We start from the raw sequence: 21,706 nt of genomic DNA, 5'->3' as shown, positions 1-21,706 counted from the left end.
ATATTCAACTGGGATGCAAACAAATTCTTGACTGCTTCAGTATTCATACATCCCTAGTGCAATCTGGCAGCAGAAATTTGGTGCTGAGTGATAAGTAGCAAAAATATATTTTAAAAAATTAAGAAATGGACCCTTAAGTTCCCATATCCTTACTTATCCTCAGGTGGGAAACCCTGGCCTCTGAGCAGCCCGCTTGGAGGCAGGCTGTGCAGCATGGCCTTTCCCAGTTTGAAGAGACACTTGGGCAACAGTCTGAGGCTAAGAGGCAAAGAAGGAAGGCCCATAGCCAGGGAGACAGACCAGGGACAGACTGCACTTGCTCCCAGCGTGGAAGGGATTGTCACTCCCGAATCGGCCTTTTCAGCCACACTAGACGCTGTTCCAGAACCACCATTCAGAGCGCGATACCATAGTCTTTCGAGACTGAAGGTTGCCAACACATTTACCACTTTTCAACAAAAACTTTCAGAAAGCAGTTTATGTAGCAAAATAAATGAAAAGATTGTGCATTCCTTTGGAACAGAGAATATTCTTAAAAAATAATGGCACATGAGAGACTCCAGGAAAAAAGGTATTGAAATTGAATAGGGGCACTTGCTGTCCTCCTGCTAAATAAAACAGCAGCCATTTTAAAGGATATGTGTTAACATGGAAAAGTCACAATTTACATTTCATTTAAAAACTATTTGTATTTTTGCATCAGATGAAGCACATCAGGGTATAGGCGCTTTGGAGCATCAAGACCCCACATGAAATCTGAATGTTGCCAGTCAGGAATAAACTTGTGGAAAACTAACTGAGGGATTCGAGGGAGAAGCCGATCGATGTCTACTTTCTCTACCATAAGATCCTTCCCAGCATTCCATACAGCTGTTGGCACAATCATGTCTTCAATTTTATAAAATGGAGGAGTAGTCTGTTGATTTAAAAAAAAAATCAGAAATATGAAAATATGTTTTAGTTTTAGCATTCTAAGGTTACATATTTTGAGACATTTCATCTGTCATTTCCACCTTATTTGTGGGACATCAACATCTGGCTCTGTAAAATATTCTTTAGTATTTGTTCCATCTTTTCTAGTATTGGCACCAACATTTTTTAAAAAGGGAAATTCAAGTGAATGAGGTTTCCTCTCAAGAAGAAATATCTGAAGATGTTCTAGCAAAACCAAATGCATATCTATAGGGCAAAACTGCTATTTTGTAAGGGTTTGTACACATTTGTTCTTTCACTGCCTTACAGCCCAATCCTAACTAAATCATTGTGTGGCAATGCAGTGGCACTAGTGCAACTTCTGTTGTACCCTGCAGGGAATTTTTTGCTGTAGGGGATCTCCTCACGGTAAGGGGATATTTGTCCCCTTGCCCTTGGGTAAGCTCCAGGAGCCGCTATAGGTCAACCTGGACCTGCACCAACTAATTTGCTGACGTGTCTGCGTTGACTAGGTCAACAGAGTAGGGGGTAGGCAGAAGGAGGCAGTGACAGGAGCAGGGGTAGGGCATATTGGGCCAGAAGGGGGCAAGTTCCTTACCCCCTTCCCAGACCTGGGAGTGCAGATCAATCTTGCTGGGATTCTAATGGAAAAAACACACACATCTGAACTAATGTGTAGTTTGGCACTTAGTCAAAAGAAAAGAATATGAAAGGTGGGGAGGGAATACAACTTGTTTCAGAAAGAAGAGGAACAATATCAAAAGAAGAGACTGAAAGCAATACTCAAAACCAAGAGGACAATGCATGCCTCACCTCTCCATCTACTTACACTGAAAGCCTCATTAAGAATATTTATTATTAAGAATATTTATATACCACTTTTCAACCAAAAATTGCATCATTGCAACAAATTCTTTTTCTTTCTTTGATGTGCTTTCAATCTTTTGGTTTCCAAAGAAAACCCAAATTTAGAAGTTAAATAATTGCTTACATTGAATTTGTAAGCAGAAGCCAAAATCACTCATTTGTAACCCCATCCTATGCACAATTACCTGGAAGTCCCATTATAGTGAGAATTATTTACAAGTAGGCAGGCCCTGGAGTACAACTTTAATCTTTTAAGATATTCAGCAACTACCAGTTACCATTACCATTTTTCTTACCGTGTTATAAACAGCTTTGTTCTTACTGCCGTAGTCAAAATATTTAAATTCTTTTGATCTGGCAATCTAAAAAGAATAAAAAGAATGATGGACAGCTGGAAATTTGTTGAATTTCCCATATTTTAAATCTGAAATATTTGGATTATAAGAATTAACCTCTCCTGTTCTCCATCTCCCACCCCCACCCCCGGTAATCTTAAACCGCTTGTGGAAGTTCTTCTTTCACCCATTTCTGCCCAGCCCACAGGTGTACACATTTGATCCCTGTTGCATATATGGAATCCCTAAAAAGTCATTTCGAAAATCATTGTTTTAGCAATAATCCATGTTCGTTGGAAAAGATACATTAAACGCAAAGACCTTTAAAACCTATGAGCACATTTCTTTCCCTTCCATGCGCACACAGAAGGGATCAGTATATTTTACTGAACCTTCTTTTCATACATTGCCACCTCCAGCACAACCAGCACATAACACTGCTGCTGCACCATATCCACTGCAATAAGAACAGCATTAGGCCCATCTAATCCAGCTTCCTGTACCTCACAGTGGTCCACTGGATGGAGATGGCCTTACGCATCATTGTCAACTAGCCTGCTCCTCTCCAGACCCCAGACTGCTACATGCAGGTCATAGTTGGAAGGGGCCTAATAGGTCATCTAGTCCAAGCCCCTGACTTAGGCAGGAAATCCTCTTAGAGCATATCCAACAGGTGCTTGTCATGCCTCTGCTTGAATCTCTCTAGTGAGGAAGAGTCCACCACCTCTCTCAGCAATCTGTTCCACTGCTGAACTGCCCTGACTGCCAATAATTTTTTCCTGAAGTCTATTCGAAATCTCTCTCTTGCAGTTTCTACCCATTGGCTCTAGTTCTACTTTCAGAGACAGTTGAGGATAAATTATTCCCTTCTTCCATATGACAGCCCTTTAGGTATTTGAAGAGAGCTATCATATCACCTCTCAGCCTTCTCTTCTCGAGGCCGAACATGCCAAATTCCCTCAATCTTTCCTCGTAGCGCTTGTCCTCCAGCCCCCTGATCATCCTCATCGCTCTCCTCTGAACCTGCTCCAGTTTGGCTGCAACTTTCTTGAAGTGGGGTGCCCAGAATTGGACACAATACTCCAGGTGAGGTCTAACCAGTGCAGAGTAAAGTGGAATCACAACTTATCATGACTTGGAAGCTACAGTTCTGTTAATGCAAGCTAAAACTGCATTCGCCTTCTTTGCAGCCTTATCACACTGCTGATTCATGTTCATCTGTGATCCACCACAACTCTAAGATCCCGCTCACAGGTAGTGCTGCCAAGCCATGTATCTCCCGTTTTATACCTGCATCTTTGGCTGTTTTTGTCCAAGTGCAGAGACTCCCCTGTATCCCCTCATTCAACTCATTGTTGAAGATATTAAAGAGAACTGGACCCAAGACAGAGCCCTGGGGTACCTCATTCAAAACATAAGAACAGCCCCACCGGATCAGGTCATAGGCCCATCTAGTCCAGCTTCCTGTATCTCACAGCGGCCCACCAAATGCCCCAGGGAGCACACCAGATGACAAGAGACCTCATCCTGGTGCCCTCCCTTGCATCTGGCATTCTGACATAACCCATTTCTAAAATCAGGAGGTTGCGCATACACATCATGGCTTGTACCCCGTAATGGATTTTTCCTCCAGAAACTTGTCCAATCCCCTTTTAAAGGCGTCCAGGCTAGACGCCATCACCACATCCTGTGGCAAGGAGTTCCACAGACCGACCACACGCTAAGTAAAGAAATATTTTCTTTTGTCTGTTCTAACCTGCCCAACACTCAATTTTAGTGGATGTCCCCTGGTTCTGGTGTTCTGTGAGAGTGTAAAGAGCATCTCCCTATCCACTCTGTCCATCCCCTGCATAATTTTGTATGTCTCAATCATGTCCCCCCTCAGGCGTCTCTTTTCTAGGCTGAAGAGGCACAAATGCCGTAGCCTTTCCTCATAAGGAAGGTGCCCCAGCCCCATAATCATCTTAGTTGCTCTCTTTTGCACCTTTTCCATTTCCACTATGTCTTTTTTGAGATGTGGCAACCAGAACTGGACACAATACTCCAGGGGTGGCCTTACCATAGATTTGTACAATGGCATTATAATATTAGCCATTGAAACCTCCCTCCAGGCTGACACAAAGCCATTGACAAACACCTTCTGTATATGGCGGTCCAACCAGTGGCGAATCCATCTAACAATTGTATAATTGAACCCGTATTTTACCGACTTTCTGATTAGGATGTCATGTGGGACCTTGTCAAAGCTTTACTGAAGTCAAGATATATTACATCTGCCACATTCCCACAGTCCAGTAAGCTACTAACACAATCGAAAAAGGAGATGAGATTTGTCTGGCTAGATTTATATTTGACAAATCTATATTGGGTTCTATTGATCACTGAGTTGTTGTCTAGACGTGTGCAAACTGTGTGTTTTATGATTTGTTCCAATATCTTCCCTGGTACTGAAGTCAGACTGACAGGTTTGTAATTTCCCGGATCTTCTTTTTTTCCCTTTTTAAAGTTTGGGACCACATTAGCCCGCTTCCAGTCTAGTGGCACCTCCCCCATCCTCCAGGATTTTTCAAAGATGCCATCTGGGAAAAGAGAAGCATGCCACTTCATAATAATTTTCTAGGGTCAGACAAGGGATATAACTCTGTTATTCTACACTGGATTTCTCTGAAATTCAATCAGATTAGAATCCTAACCTAGTCCCCATGCCAAATTTCTTACTGATAGGAAATATATTCTTGATTTCATGTCAAATGACATTCTCAATTATAGAACACTGACAGACCACCTTCCCTGACTATGGAAACATTCCTCTCCCACAGCTCCATAATTTGAAATAAGAAGGAACCTCATGTAATCATGAATTACTGTGCACAAACTAAATAATTCAATAATTTGAATTGGGTGACTCTTTCCCTGAAAAATTTAATTCTTAACATAATACTGGAACACTCAGAAACTAATTTCAGAAACCATTAAGGACAAAGACTTGAAACTTGAGATTTCAGAACTGCTTTTTTTAAAAAAAGGTAAAATATTGTCACTAAAATGTGAATATTCGCAAATATATAGAAGGAGTACATTGACTCAAACATCAATGAGCTCTGAGTTTTGAACTGCAGAGATAAGATGCATTGTGCTTTACCTGGCCCCAGTGAATCATTGTTTTTGTAGAAGTAAAGTCAGGAAATATTCCAAGATACACATCTACACGACTCTGAAGAAGGAGAAAAACAGAACCAAATATTATAATTTGCTTCTCTGACCATTCTCAAGAAGCAGATAAATAAATGTTAGGGGTATGCATTCATTTCAGATTGAATGAAAAATTGACAGCAAGGGCTGGTGCAGATTTGAGAAGATCCATCATGGCCAGCTGCACTCGACATGCAGTAAGGGAACCTTACGCCAAGGAGACCTTCGGCAACTTCTCTAGCCCCATAAGATACAGTGGAGGTCATTTTGGTACCACTGTACCACTGGGCATCAGGGAGGAATAGGATTGGGCCCTTAATCTGATTGATTGGAAGCACTCCTCTCCCAGTGTTTCCCTTGGAAGGGTAGGGTAGCACATCCAATATCCTTCTTCAAGGAAACATTATCAACTAATTCCCCATAAAACTCCCTTGGTAACACACACATGTACAATAAAGATGTTTTTATTCATTTTTGTATATGGTTTTTCTTTAATAAATAGAATTACATCAAGTTCACCTACCACATTTAGGTTGTTGTTATTACGTCCTACACTAAGGAAAATTAACTGGAGACAAATCTTGTCTATTACTGGGTAGCTGCATATGTTGGCGTTCAAGGCTTTCAGTTTGTTACTAAGAAAACAAAATTCTTTATTCCCCCATATAAACTGCAAAAGAAGAAGACACAGATCATTGTGGTTCTCTTTAAAAGTATGTCTAAAAACAGTTCTCCATCAGACTAAAGTGTTAAGGTGTCTCGTACAATTGGACTGGTCAGCCATGGACCACATTTCCCAACAGTCACTATCTTTTCACTTTGACCTAAAAAATGTTATCATGCTTTCTCTGTAGAGGGGAGGAAGAATTGGGGACCAAAATGCATGCTGTAGTAAAAGCATGTATTTACTTTACTGCGTTTTTATTTCCTACCCTACCATAGCAACATATACATATAATAGCAACATATATATAATAGAACAATAGATAAAACAATAGAAGTACCCAGAAAACAACCAATCAAAGAGCAGCAAAAAACATTAAAACAATATAGTGTAGCTGATTAAATTCCAGATGTCTAGCAGGTAATTTCATAATTAATGTAGGTATTCTTTCAGATTAATTACAAATTGGATAGAAATTGAACTGGGGTGTCAATCACCAAACAAATAAGAAAAAGATATTAGAGAGACAAATCAATACAATAATAAAAATACATACTTTTTTAAATCCATCTGGTAGCAACAGGAATATCATAGAAGGACCCTTGTTGCCCACCAGAGTATAGACTGGAGCAAAACACATCAAAAGCTTGACTTTTTTAGCAAGTTCTGGCATGACTGAAAGGGCAATAAAACCTGCAAAATAAGCAAGAGATCTTCAAAAAAAAATAGCAGATGTACAAAGTCAGGGTGACCAGACATCCTCGTTTTCCAGGACATGCCCTCTTTTTTAGCCTTGTGTCCTGAAAAAGAACTTAAATGTCCTTTTCCCTGTGAGCAAGCCCCTGCATACAGCACATAGCCTTCTTGTAATTAATAAATTATGTAATAATTATATATAATATAGTTTTAAATTTAATAATAAGTAATATGTTGTTTAAATTAACCACATGAAATCAATAAATGTTTTTAACTTTTATTTTGTCATGTCCTACATTTTTCTTGGATGTCCTACATTTTGGGGTGCCTTGTCCTCTTTTGCAATTATGACATCTGGTCACCCTGTACAAAGTTTAGGATTGTGAATGGCAGCTAATAATTGCATTGGATTTAGAAACTCTATGATTTCTACTTGTCTTTGATCTTCTGACATTCTAACAGAAAGATCAATAAAATCACAAATCCCTCTTTACGTTCATAGCTATACCAAGTTTGGTTTGTGTGTTTTAATAACGCAAACAATGCAGAATGGGGAAAAGACACAAATGAACTGGAGACTGTAGCACACTGTACATGCAGCATGCTTTGCACAATTTTCAGAAATTTTAAAAAATGGAACCCTGATAAATTGTTTCCACTTCAAAAACAAGAACAAGGGAATTCCAAAATTCAGATGAGAAGAGTTTTGGAGCATTCCTAACGAGATGACATATGTGAACTGTGAAAGCACAATGCTCAAACTGATTAAGAAATGGTTAATTTGTATGAAATGTTCTAGATGTTTTCCCTATATCCCGTACTGTGCCTGGTGATGCCACTGAATACCTAAATGGTGTTAGAAGATGTGGGTAGTGGACTGGATCTGTCATGAAGTCTCTTTGTGTTATTTACCAGAAGCAAAAGGCAGCAGAGAGGGTCCAGTGTATTCTGGGAGTGGGTCTCACAGTGCTTAGGAAGGCATTAGATCCCAGGAATGTATTTGCATATAATGGGGAATTATTCTTGGCTATGTAATGAGAATGTTAACTAGCTCCCAGGGCATGGTCTGAGGCATATGTTTTGGGTAGTCCCTACAAGCATGTGAAACTAAACAGGTTTAAATCTAGTCATCCCATCCCTTCTGGACCATGACTAGCCCAAGAATGCAGACAAAAAAGGAGGGGGGAAAAGAGACACAAGAAACAGAACCAGAAACATCTCAATCTCATCCCACCAGCCCCTATACAAGCAAGGAGCAGGCAGCTCCTCACCCCCTCTAGCCTCAAAACTTCCTCCCAACAACCAATGCACAGCTTTCAAAACATATAGCACTCAGCCCCACACACCACCCCAAACAAAACAGCTGAGGCCCAAATCCTAACCCACTTTCCAGCACTGGCATAGCTGTGCCAAGTGGACGTGTGCTACATCCTGCAGTTCGGTGGTACTCATGGAGGCCTCCTCAAAATAAGGGAATGTTTGCTCTCTTATCTCGGAGCTGCATTGCCCTTGTGTTGGTGCTGGAAAGTGGGTTAGGATTGTGCCCTGAGTCTCACAATTTTTTCCCCTTCCCAGTTCCCACATGAAACTCCCTTGTTTCCTATTAGTTTGCCCTCAGAGTGAAGCATGCATTTACACAGGAACAGTAATGCCTGTGCATCATGGGAGGCAGCAGAACTAAGTGGACATTTTCTGAGGAAGCCATGGCTTCCATGGCTCAGGCAATCTGGTGCTTTCCTTTCTTTGACTCCTGGCCAGTGGCATCACTAGAGGGGTGCGGGTCACACCAGGGGACACACACAGAAGGGTGACACCATTACTCGCCAAAAAATTTTTAAATCTTGGTATTTTTGAATAATACCATCATATTATAGATTTAGTTTAGTTGGCAACCTTCAGTCTTGAAAGACTCTGGTATCACGCTCTGAATGGTGGTTCTGGCACAGCGTCTAGTGTGGCTGAAAAGGCCGATTCGGGAGTGACAATCCTTCCACACTGGGAGCAAGTGCAGTCTGTCCCTGGTCTGTCTCCCTGGCTGTGGGCCTTCCTTCTTTGCCTCAGTCTGTTGGCCAAGTGTCTCTTCAAACTGGGAAAAGCCATGCTGCACAGCCTGCCTCCAAGCGGGCCGCTCAGAGGCCAGGGTTTCGATCCGCTTGTCGGTTTTCACCCTAAACCCCATGCACCCCGTGAGGTTAACAGACCGTGGCGAGGCAACACCTTACTGGCTGGGGATATGTAATTTCATGCAGAATGCAATGTAACAAAACATGATGAAATATCTCTATTCTATCAAAGGTTTATAGCCAAAAAATCAGTGGGGGCAGGGCAATGGTACATCACCACACCCATTGCCCCACACATTGCATGGAAGGAGGTCCATCATAAGGGTGACACACTGGCCTTCCAATCTGGGTGATGCAATCCCTAGTGACACCACTGCTCCAGGCATGATTTCGGATTCTTATGTCAGGCTTGCTTTTTGTTTCCAATTCCTGGCTTGATACCACAAGTCTTTTCAAGGCTTGATACCACTTCAGACACCTTGATACCTGACTCTTCGATCCTGATTCCTGGCTTGCCTCCTGGCTCCTGATTCTCCCATGGTTGCTGCCCACAACCTAGCCCTGCCAGCCTTTGATGGAAATACATTAAGTTTGTTCTGGTAAATATTGTAAGACAATCTCTCCATCGCACCAAACTCCTTTCCATTAAAAAGTGAGAATCCCATCCTGATTCCAAGCTCTGAGCCTAATTCTTAACCTATATATGGACGTCCTGAGCTTCTGAAGGGAACATAAGTGAACACTTAGCTACATTTAAAATTCAATTTCTGTAGTTTCTTACATATTATAGCCTTCAGAATGCTCAAACCCTGCAGTCGCTTACTGACAACACAAGAACAACACAAAGAGGGAATATATTGAATTCTATTACTCTCCATGTCATTATATACTTCTAATTATTTATCATTCTATTCTAGATCACTTACCTATTGAAGCACCCTGAGACTGGCCCATAAGATATAATGATTCTTGATTAGTTTTCTGTAAGATGTAGTTGATTGTTGCTGGAATATCATATATCCCCATTTCATGAAAACTGCAACACATAACAAAATGCTTTTGAAATGGAGTGCGCATATATTTAGCTACAGTATATATTTAGCTTCAGTAGTAATATAATAAAATATTTGTTTATATTCTCCCTCCTATCTTGAATAGAACCTTCAGCATTGCTAACAATAAATATTCAAACAATAGAACTATTCACATATTAAACTACACCTGGACATAGCTGTGCATTTATGTACAATTACAGTTAGAGTGCTTGTTGGACAGGCACAAGTCTCTTGTACCATAAGGTGCATTTGCGCCTTCTTGTGAGTTGGCTGGGCTGGCTCAAGGATGTTTGCTGGCCCGCAGAGTCCAGAGCTGGCCTCCAAGCTGAAAGAGCCAGATACGTTTGTGCCGGCCTCCCCAGGCCAGTGCAGGGGTTGGGGTAGGGCAGGGTCACTTGGATTTGTGCCATGATTTCACTGAAGCAAATCCAAGTAGCTCCATAGGGCTGAGAATAAAAAGGAACATAAAAGAGAATAAAAAGGAACATAAACTGTGGCAAAAGAAATGTAAGAAGGTGATATGGGAGGCCAAGCGAGACTATGAGGAACGCATGGCCAGCAACATTAAGGGGAATAATAAAAGCTTCTTCAAATATGTTAGAAGCAGGAAACCCGCCAGAGAAGCGGTTGGCCCTCTGGATGGTGAGGGAGGGAAAGGGGAGATAAAAGGAGACTTAGAGATGGCAGAGAAATTAAATGAGTTCTTTGCATCTGTCTTCACGGCAGAAGACCTCGGGCAGATACCGCTGCCCGAACGGCCCCTCCTAACCGAGGAGTTAAGTCAGATAGAGGTTAAAAGAGAAGATGTTTCAGACCTCATTGATAAATTAAAGATCAATAAGTCACCGGGCCCTGATGGCATACACCCAAGGGTTATTAAGGAATTGAAGAATGAAGTTGCAGATCTCTTGACTAAGGTATGCAACTTGTCCCTCAAAACGGCCACGGTACCAGAAGATTGGAGGATAGCAAATGTCACGCCTATTTTTAAAAAGGGAAAGAGGGGGGACCCGGGAAACTATAGGCCGGTCAGCCTAACATCCATACCGGGTAAGATGGTGGAATGCCTCATCAAAGATAGGATCTCAAAACACATAGACGAACAGGCCTTGCTGAGGGAGAGTCAGCATGGCTTCTGTAAGGGTAAGTCTTGCCTCACAAACCTTATAGAATTCTTTGAAAAGGTCAACAGGCATGTGGATGCGGGAGAACCCGTGGACATTATATATCTGGACTTTCAGAAGGCGTTTGACACGGTCCCTCACCAAAGGCTACTGAAAAAACTCCACAGTCAGGGAATTAGAGGACAGGTCCTCTCCTGGATTGAGAACTGGTTGGAGGCCAGGAAGCAGGGAGTGGGTGTCAATGGGCAATTTTCACAATGGAGAGAGGTGAAAAGTGGTGTGCCCCAAGGATCTGTCCTGGGACCGGTGCTTTTCAACCTCTTCATAAATGACCTGGAGACAGGGTTGAGCAGTGAAGTGGCTAAGTTTGCAGACGACACCAAACTTTTCCGAGTGGTAAAGACCAGAAGTGATTGTGAGGAGCTCCAGAAGGATCTCTCCAGACTGGCAGAATGGGCAGCAAAATGGCAGATGCGCTTCAATGTCAGTAAGTGTAAAGTCATGCACATTGGGGCAAAAAATCAAAACTTTAGATATAGGCTGATGGGGTCTGAGCTGTCTGTGACAGATCAGGAGAGAGATCTTGGGGTGGTGGTGGACAGGTCGATGAAAGTGTCGACCCAATGTGCGGCGGCAGTGAAGAAGGCCAATTCTATGCTTGGGATCATTAGGAAGGGTATTGAGAACAAAACAGTTAGTATTATAATGCCGTTGTACAAATCGATGGTAAGGCCACACCTGGAGTATTGTGTCCAGTTCTGGTCGCCGCATCTCAAAAAAGACATAGTGGAAATGGAAAAGGTGCAAAAGAGAGCGACTAAGATGATTACGGGGCTGGGGCACCTTCCTTATGAGGAAAGGCTACGGCGTTTGGGCCTCTTCAGCCTAGAAAAGAGACGCTTGAGGGGGGACATGATTGAGACATACAAAATTATGCAGGGGATGGACAGAGTGGATAGGGAGATGCTCTTTACACTCTCACATAATACCAGAACCAGGGGACATCCACTAAAATTGAGTGTTGGGCGGGTTAGGACAGACAAAAGAAAATATTTCTTTACTCAGCGCGTGGTCGGTCTGTGGAACTCCTTGCCACAGGATGTGGTGCTGGCGTCTAGCCTAGACGCCTTTAAAAGGGGATTGGACGAGTTTCTGGAGGAAAAATCCATTATGGGGTACAAGCCATGATGTGTATGCGCAACCTCCTGATTTTAGGAATGGGTTAAGTCAGAATGCCAGATGTAGGGGAGGGCACCAGGATGAGGTCTCTTGTTATCTGGTGTGCTCCCTGGGGCATTTGGTGGGCCGCTGTGAGATACAGGAAGCTGGACTAGATGGGCCTATGGCCTGATCCAGTGGGGCTGTTCTTATGTTCTTATAGGGCTGGTTGGGGCGTTATTCAGGGTAAGGGGAGACAAAACCCCTTACTCCAAGTTGTGCCCTAGCCCACACCTAACCTGTGCTGGATACAGTGCAGGCCAGTCAATCTGTGTTTCAGTACACAGCCGACACCGCAGCTCCAGAGACTCAAGGTCAGGTAGATACTCCCGGTAAATAACGAGGCACACGGCAGTGCTCCACCACCAGATGTCCTTTACTTGAAGATATGTACAATATTTACAATGCAAAGGCAGCTCAGCAAGCAAACAGCACTTTTCTCAACTCTCAATCACCAACTTCACCGATGCAGCTTCCCACAGACACTCCACATAACAACTCCCACACAGCAGCTTGCGCAGGCTGCAATATATACTGGCACTGGCCAATGAGAGGCAGGCTAGGATCTGGTGATCCCATGACTCATTGTCTGGTGACATGGTATTGCAGGGTATTGCATCATCCCTGCTGTGCCCTGTTGCATCAGCCAATCCCATGATGCACCTGGGCTGCACTGCATGTATGCAGGCCAAGACATCAGGGCCTAGCCTTGCTCTATCTAGCCTGTTAATTCACTATAGGCCTGGCGCATATATCATAACAATCTGCCTGTTCCAAGGCAGGTTAGGATTGTGCTGCCCATCTGTACCAAAGTGGGGTTATTCACATACTCCATGCAGCACAGGTGCAACCCATGTATTCATGCAACGTCAATCATTGATCTGTAAAAATAAATCCAGGTAACAATCATTCATACAGAAATCTATATCCATGTACAGGCATAGAGCATAATGTGTGAACAGCTCTCAAAGAAACAATAAACAAGCAAGTTCAGGAACACAATACAGAGCAGCAGAAAAGCGAACCAAAATGCAAAACCACTGAGGACTGCAAATAAACTTTTAAAGAAAACTGTCATGATCTGCACTGGAAATAAACCAAAGGAAATTGCTAATAAGATCTCATAGAGCTAACAAGTCCTTAACCTGGAATTACTGACAAGAAGATGCTCTCTCACATCTCCACCCTTCAGATTATGGAAAGGCATGAAGCAAGACTCCTCCATGATCTCCTGCTAATTGTTATATGCTGGCCAATTCATAGGAGAGAGGCAGTGCCTTAAGTCATTTCTGTGTACCCCTGTGGACTGGGCAGAAATGGGTTAAGTATCCCATTTAGGGCTTTCAAGATCAAAACCAGCACATCAAATGGAGCTCAAACAAATTGGAAGCCAATGAAGTTGATGCAAGAGTGGTGAAGTATTGATCCCTGAACAACCGTCCCAGTTCACTGCCTCATAATGTTGTACTGTCAAGCATCTTTATATTAAAGTGTTGCTGTTAACATGCAGCTCTGCTGTATGTATGATTTTTCTGGTATAATTACACATCAATTATGCAGTCTTGAAATAGCACCACCACAGTCTGATGGATGCCATAAATACCAGAAAATTAGCTCTTTTATACCTGTTGATCTGTTATTAAACACTTAGGTTTCAATTAACAAAGACAGTAAAAAATAGCCTTATGGCACAATCCTATCCAGTGGATGCACCAGCAGAATCCATGCTCCCCCAGCTTAGTCTGTTGCAAACATGCCATAAAGCACATTGTGACATCGTTCAGATAGTAGTGCTGGCAGGAAGGCCTGTGCTATCCCGGCAGTGCCAGAGTAAGGAGCAGCAATTGCTACAGCAGGTAAGTGCCATGCTGTGGGGTGCAGGAGTGATGGGAGGGCAGGAAGAGGGTTAATGGAACAGGGAGAGTGGCAAAGGAGTGGGCAGATCAGGCCTGAGTGGGGGTCAAGATCAGTGGCACCAGCGCACACCATATCATATCCCCCTTCCAAGGCCTGATCTGCAAATATGGATCAACTTAGACTTAGCCAATTTGCAGGAGTGGATCCAAGTAGCCTGGTTGCGCTTGCCAGGGCTTTCCCTGGGGCAAGGGGATAAATGTCCCCTTAGCTTGAGGAGACCTCTGCATACAAAATTCCCCTGCGGGATGCAGTACAAGCCCCACTGGTGCCACTGCATCAGTGCAGGGGAATTTGTGCTGGATTAGGCTGCCAGTGTTTTACATAGAGTAATTTATGGAAAAGTATGAATTATCCTATTTTCAATTTTTCCTTGTCTACAATTAGCAATGTTAGAACTGTATTTTGAATAACAATGACAGTTTTTGACTAAAGGAAGCATATTTGCAACCATGCGGAGCTCTCTATATGTTCTTGCTCATGAGTTTTCACATTTGCAAATTTACATCTGCCATATTGAAAAATGGTAGCTAGAAACAAACAGCCCATTGTAATAGAGAGCTTACAACATCAAAAAAGTATCACCATCAAGTTGCACCATCAAGCACTTCAGGGCTGCCAGTACTAACAGCTGGAGGCTCTGTGTGCACACCAGTGGATTCCAGACATCTTCACCACCTAGATACCAAGGTGGTATTGAGGTCATAGGATACCTCTAATACTGCTAATAATAATAATAATAATAATAGGTTTGGGGGAGGGTCAGGGCAAAAAGTAGGGAGGGCAAGGGATGGGAGGGGCTGGTCTTGGCAGCATCAGAGCATGCTGAGATCCTGTCCCTCTTTTGCGGCCCAGACTCAGAACCACCTCAAAGCTAAATAGCTGGCATAGGTCTGTAGAAACCCATTAGTGGCTAGATGTCCTACGGGGAGGAAAGCACAAAATATGCTTAGCACAAAATATTCTTACTTATCTCTTCCAGGCCATCTGGTCACCCTCCACACCACTGGATACAGCACAGACAGGATTGGGGCATTATTGTCACAAAATTGTTTGAGTTGGTGCAACTCTTTCTGCTGTCCAGAGGGGGCAGGATGCTGTCTAAAAAAGGGTCAAACTATGGTACAGTGACCCTGACCTTTCTATCTGTTCTCTCTGTGATCCTTTTGGGGTGTGGCTCTAACCCTTAATCCTTCTCAAGCACCTCCTCTCTTTGTCTTCTGATCACCTACTTGTTAAGATGTGCACACTAGGGCTCTGATGCCCAGGCCATCTTGAGCACAAGGCATGCAGGGCAAGGCAGCTCTAGGGCCTTGCCCATCTCTTAAGTATTAGCTGAAACTCTAATCCTAATCAGATGCTGTAAATATATACTCAAAACTGTAAGTAAACAACTTGTTTTGCAGCTTTAACAAGCCATTGCCTCTTTGTCTTTTTATTGATTAGCAGTCAGCCGGGTGAGGGAGATTCCCTGGGGTGAAACCCAAAGGGGGGGGGGGTCTGCTGCTTAAACTACTCTGCTTCCTCCCCAAAGAGGAAACTATTTTTAATTTCCTCCAACAAAAATAAGCATGCCTACCAAAATCCTTTTCTCCACCTACTGGTAAAAAAATCAGTGTCCCTGGACCTTCAAGTACTGCCTATGTATCTTGTTTTGCTATTCCCAGAAATGTGCTGTTGTTTTTATGGTTCAGTTTCTCTCTACTGCCTTTGTCATTCTTCAGTGCTTTATTCTGTGGTAGTATTTTAAAAAGAAAATTCTTTGCAAACTATTTTATGTAGGCTTACCAGATACAAAGTGGGACAGAGTGCCTATACCTTTAACCATTGTGTAGAAGAGGGAATTTTGGCAGGTGCAGCTTCACATGGAAGGGTTTAAAAAGCTGCACCTGCCAAAATTCTCTCTCCTATACAATGGTTAAAGGTATAGGCACTGTGTCCTCCATTGTATATGGTCACCCTAATTTTATGAGTGTTACCATTTCAGAGCCTTGCTCTCCTCCAAGCTGCAAAAATGGAGAGTCAGAGTTGCATCCAGCTAATGATGGTAATTAATTTATTACACTGCTTTTTGGCAATGAAAGGAAGTAACTGCTTAATATCTTCCTCCAACCTTCAAATAGAAGGTCCTTTAAATTTCAAAAACTCTGCCACATGCAGTTCCAAACCTGGCCTGAATACCGCCCGGGGCCAGGTCTTCAATATGCTGCCCCCTCACAACATGCCACCCTCCCATACTTACCTGACAGCATGGAGCTTCACATGATCTCCTTGACACTCCAAAAGCATCAGATGGCTTTTGGAGCACCAAAGGGAAGGTCATTCTGGGCTTCGCCTGTCCCCGGAATGGCTCCAGAGCACAGGCAGAGGAGGTAGCAATGGTGTGCAAATGGAGGTGGTGCTGCAGCGGGAGCAGAGGTGCCGCCCCCCCCCCATAGGACCCACAGACATGGTATTTGGGCCTTCCCCCCCCCCGCCCTCCAAGCTCGCCACCGGCCACATGACAACATAAGGCAAGGCGGCTATAACTTTATATTGGGGACAGCACTCAGGACAAGTCTAACAACCATCGAAAGTTTAAATTGTCTGATGAACTTACCTGAAATCCCAGAATTCTTCTTGGTCCACTGAAAGAGTTTGATGTCTTCTAGACCAAGAGGTCCCTCTGTTATTTAGTATCCAGACATCATAGCCAGCATCTGCCAGAGCAAATCCCAAACTATTATTGGGAAGACCTGCAATCCAGCACCTACCTTCAAGTTGCAAACCATGCAACAGTAACACAACAGGCCTGGGCCCTGGAAAAGAAATAAATGGGATATTAGATAATCTGCAGATAGTGTCTCTCCCTAGTTTCTTTCTTTAAAACATATACACACCACAACACAAAACATATACACCACAACTTACCTGGAGCATCAAAATTGCCATTTCTGATGTTCTGACCCAGACTGATCACAATAAAGCTCCCACATTAAAATAAAACTTTTCTAAACCACACAGTGGGTACGTGTAATTCTATGAGTTTTAAAGATAAACCGCCTTGTTGAACTATTTCATTATTTGTTTGTTTTAAAGATTTATACTCTGCCTTTACCCCTGATAACAGGGCACCCAGAGCAGCTCACTACATTCATTAAAATACATTAATAGTTCAATCCTAACAAATGTTCCTCACTGTGATCCAGTGGGGTCAGTGCAGCCTCTGTTGCAGCCAGAGCAGGAATAGAGGCTGCTGGAAGTCTCTTTGGGGTAAGAGGACATTACCCAAGGTAAAGCCCCAGCAGTTTCTATAGGGCTACTTGGATCCATGCCAGTGATATCACTGGCACAAATCTTAGTTTTCAGGCCTGGGAAGGAATTGGATGCAATGATAGCCACTGCCGCCATCTCTGCCCACCTCCTTGGGGGGGGGGGGATTTGTTCCTTTACCTTGTGCCTGCATCTCATACATTTGTTCACTTACCTTGGGACTGTATCAGCACTGGAAAGATGGTTAGGATTGTAAAAGCCTATGCATGTTTACTCAGAAGTAAGTCCTATTGCTTTCAGTGGGACTTAGACCCAGGAATGCATGTAAGATTGAACTGTCAGTAAGTATACATCATACAGATGCATAAATTAATCAAATAAATACATATCATATATGATGGGTATTTCTGAAATAAGTATTTTTTGGATTTTAATCTTTTTAAAATAAAGATACTTTTGAAAAAAAATTGAACTAACCCCAGCTTTAAATTTTAAAAAAAATATATATATATATATATATACCTGTATTTCTAGGAGAGTGTATTCCATAAGGAATTCTGTCTGCCTCTAGGTAATAGCCATCGGCTGTCAGGATTTCATGCTTTTCACTGGGGTATTCCCAATATTGGATTATTTCACTCTGCAAGAACATACAGATCATTGGCAAAATCATATGTCTACAACAGTTGCGGATCTACCATTAGGTCTGATGGGGCAAATGGCCTAGGCATGAGCCTCTAGGACCCCATGGAAGCCTCTCTGAGGCTCCCAATGGGGTCAGAAACTGTGCTTCCTGTTTCCTGGAAGCACAGTTTATAGCGTTGGGGAACCTCAGAGAGGCTTCCCCGACACAGGCTCAGGTTGTGTGAGGCTCTGTGAGGCTCTGTGAGGGGGGCGGCGACAGCCCACGGAGGGGCGCAATCACGGACCTTTTCCCTGGGCGATGGGCTGGGGAGGTCCACCACTGATCTATAATATCTGTTTACAAGGAAGAGACATCATAAGCCAGAAGAAGCTAACATGCAATTCTGTGAACAAAATAGTTCTGAACCAAAAATATAGTTAAGCAATTTTTATTGCTCTAAACCTTCATAGAATTAGGAAGACCTTCATAGAACTAAACATTTAAATGAGCAATTAAATTAAATACAACCCACGTTGTTCACTGATACTTTGTTCAGAAGCCGCATCTCAGATTCACAGCCCAATCCAATCCAATCTCCAACCTTTTCCACACTGATGCAGCAGCGCCAGTGTGGGCTCCACTGCCTCTTGAGGTAAAGGAACATTCATTTCCTTGCCCCAGAGTAAGATCCAGCTGCCACAGTGGGGCAGTCTGGACCTGTGCCTGCTAAATTGCTCTGAGCCCAATCTTCCCACCCCTGCCCTTGCTTAGTATTCTCAGATGAATGAAACAGAAACCTAATTTTACTCCCACCCAAAGCAAATATTAACATTGGGGACATGATTTAATGGAAAGAAGGGGAGGGAATAAAAAACTATTGTTTGGATCTTTGCCTCATGCAGCAATATGTTTTGGGCTGGCCTGGTGGTGGGCATCATCTTGGCCTTCACCTTAGAGACCAAAATGTCTTCTAGAAGCAGCCCAGCGCACAAACCCAGTACTAGTCATGGCTGTCCCACCCAATGCAGAAAGGTTTGAAGAAGACATCCTAAGAGCTAAAGCAATCAGCAACAAGGCTAATTGGGGGCAGATGTATATGAAGAAGGCAATGGAAAAACAGAAAGTACTCTGGTGGCTGATAAATGTAACCCACCCAGTACAACCACACCTTGATCTGCTGAGGGAAGCAAATAGAAAGTGTCAAGAAATGTCACTCCTCTCATTTACGCAGGTTTAGCTTAAGCCTGTGCATCTTTATTTGAGGTTAGCCCCAATGAGTTCAGTTTACCTTATTCTCAAGGCACAGAGAATGGTAGACAAACTTTCTGTTTCTCTTGATCCTGTTGGCATCCTTCAGTCTCGGAAGACTATGGTATTGCGCTCTGAATTGTGGTTCTGGAACACAGTGTCCTCTCCAGTGCACGAAGCCTGGTAAAGTAGATATGGAGGATAGACTGTTTACCATGCAGCAAATCCCCCCTCTCCATGTCGCTGAAATGGTCCAATGGAAAGGCAGAAGCCAATACAGTTGGTTCCAGTGGCGTCGCAGGAGTTGCCAGAATGTGACTGTTCAGCCATGAACTGCCTCAGGGACTCTGGCTCTGGATTTTGCCTCAAGGTTGACTCCTGAAGCCTTTTCCATAACTGGATGTAGCCACAAGGCAGTGGAGGTTTGGGATCAGAGTTTTGCTTCTCTCAGGCTAAAGAGTCCCATCTACCCGGTGGCTGTTTAGTCGCCTCTTAACGACAAGTACAGCCAAAGTGAGGGTCTATTCTTTTCCCCAGCCCCCAGGGGATCCTGGGCCTTTAAAAATCCCTCCTCTTTTTCATAGTTTGTGTACCTGCTTTCTCCTTTTTCTTTTCTTCCTCTAGATATTAATCTAACTAGAACAACCCATGCTATGTGTACCACTGGTGGTATGCTGCATGGTGTTGGGTAGTATGGCAGCACCCACTGCCTGGCGGTGAGACTGCATCCGGAGCTTCCAATGGTGGCAGAAGGATTGGCCTGGTGGGCAGAGCTCTAGTGCATGGTTTTCAAGCACAAGAAAAAGCCCGCCTGCTCACCCTGAGCCTCTTACTGACCTTGGAAGCTCTCATCACAGTCTCTGAACCTGGAAGTAATTGGTGATGACATCATCATTTCCAGTGGTACCTTTGAGGAGACTGAGGGCCCAATCCTATCCAACTTTCCAGCACCAGTGCAACCGCAATGCAGCCCTGAGGCAAGGGAACAAATGTTTCCATACCCTGAGGAGGCCTCTGAGACTGCCTCCCCAATACAGGAAGCAGTGCATACCCCATTGGCACAGCAGCAGCGGCACAGGAAAATTGGATAGGATTGGACCCTGAGGCAGCAAGTGGTATGTCGTGGAAGCAGCATTGAGAAAAGCTGAACTAGATCAAACTAGATGTTGATTTAAGCACATAATTTGGACCACTTTCAAATTCTCTTCATACAACAGTTGGTGATAACTTGGGCAGGCACAATAATCCTAAGCGGGAAAGAAAGTGCTCTTGAAAACCGGTTAAAATAAAATGCATACAGATTATTTTTATCACAATAATGCAATTCCAGAATGCATCTGAGTAAGCAACTTACAATTGTCATGAATTCTTGAGGATTCAAATGTCTTTTACTTAAGTATCCTTCTGAATCTGTAACTTGTTGGATTAAGCATGCCACTGCCATAAACAGCCACATCTTTGACCTTTATAAAAAATATAAAAATTTAAAGTTTTAATTTTAAATATCAAAAATTTATCAAAATTTAATCAAAAATCAAAATTTAAGTTTTGAAAAAAATCCAAATTTATTATCTAATCTCTGAAAATATGAAGAATTAAAGATTTGTAACTTGCTTTCCAGCAAATTGGCAATCCTGTTATTTCAATAGAGTTGATTCCTTGTAAATATGTTGAGGATCACTCCAAGCTCCTGCCTTCAAAGGAGGTGTTTATCCTCAGCATTGTTAGCTTAGTCAGTTTGACCAAACTAATTTTTATTAGATTGTACTTTATATTGGTCACCAGGTAATCAGTTTAAAAGACAATTTCTTGAAAAGTTATGAAAAGGGACATCATCATCAACAAACAAAGAAAATCATCAAATGAAAGGCTTCTGCTTACCAATCCCTGTTCTGCTGTAGAGCTTAGATTTAAAAGGAGTGCTGCAAAAAACTCCTAGCTGTATTGTATATAATTAGTCACTAGTTACAGAGTCTCATTTGCTGAGATTTATTATGCTGCAATGAAATGCTTGCTTGCAACATGATTTACTTAATCCTGTTTACGCAAAATAATTTCACACCCATTTCCTGAGACATGCTGGCTCAATAAATGGTGAGGTGCAGCTGTGCAAAATTGTGATTTCAGTGTGCTATTTTGTGGTATCCAATGAAATGCAAATTAATCTTCTGAGAAAATATCTGGTTTTCATAATATTTCAAAAAAAAAATTCTTTTTAAAACAACGCTGTAATACCTGTCTGTGGTTTCCTTCCTTGATTCACACCAGATTAAATCTAGGAGTAGATGGGCACAATCCTAACCAACTTTTGAGCACTGATCTAGCCGCAATGCAGCCCCAAGGTAAGGTAACAAACATGCCCTTACCTTGAGGAGGCCCCCATGACTGCCTCCCCACTGCAGGTTGCACTGCATGCCACATTGGCACAGCTATGTCAGTGCTAGAAAGTTAGTTAGGATTGCACCCTATAGGTCATAAAGTCAGTTTCCAAGAATGGTACAACCCCATGACTCACAGGTT

The 21,706-nt window shown here is 42.9% G+C and overlaps 1 protein-coding gene across 1 annotated transcript; it reads right to left on the bottom strand.

The window, feature by feature from the left end:
* Positions 1 to 682: 682 nt before the first annotated feature.
* On the bottom strand, positions 683 to 20,642 carry LOC136643710 (lipase member M-like). The gene is made up of 9 exons (XM_066618975.1): positions 20,541 to 20,642; positions 17,836 to 17,953; positions 16,661 to 16,859; positions 9,677 to 9,786; positions 6,548 to 6,684; positions 5,851 to 5,997; positions 5,278 to 5,349; positions 2,097 to 2,162; positions 683 to 916 (listed from the first exon to the last, which is right to left on the bottom strand). The coding sequence occupies exons 1-9, from the start codon at positions 20,640 to 20,642 to the stop codon at positions 683 to 685; spliced, it is 1,185 nt and encodes a 394-aa protein (XP_066475072.1).
* Positions 20,643 to 21,706: the final 1,064 nt, after the last annotated feature.

Source organism: Tiliqua scincoides, chromosome 3 (genome assembly GCF_035046505.1).
Source record: "Tiliqua scincoides isolate rTilSci1 chromosome 3, rTilSci1.hap2, whole genome shotgun sequence".
Lineage (NCBI taxonomy): Eukaryota > Metazoa > Chordata > Lepidosauria > Squamata > Scincidae > Tiliqua > Tiliqua scincoides.
The sequence above is the reverse complement of the archived record's forward strand: the minus strand, read 5'-3'. Positions and strand labels throughout refer to the sequence as shown.

What these genes read in the sequence shown, in the direction of transcription:
- LOC136643710 (XM_066618975.1), bottom strand. Translation starts at nt 20,642, where the DNA reads ATGTGGCTGTTTATGGCAGTGGCATGCTTAATCCAACAAGTTACAGAT. An exon ending in GTCTCAGGGTGCTTCAATAG is followed by an intron (nt 6,685 to 9,676) that starts GTAAGTGATCTA and finishes CTTATTTTGCAG; the next exon opens with GTTTTATTGCCCTTTCAGTC. An exon ending in ACAAAGCTGTTTATAACACG is followed by an intron (nt 917 to 2,096) that starts GTAAGAAAAATG and finishes TTAAATCAACAG; the next exon opens with ACTACTCCTCCATTTTATAA.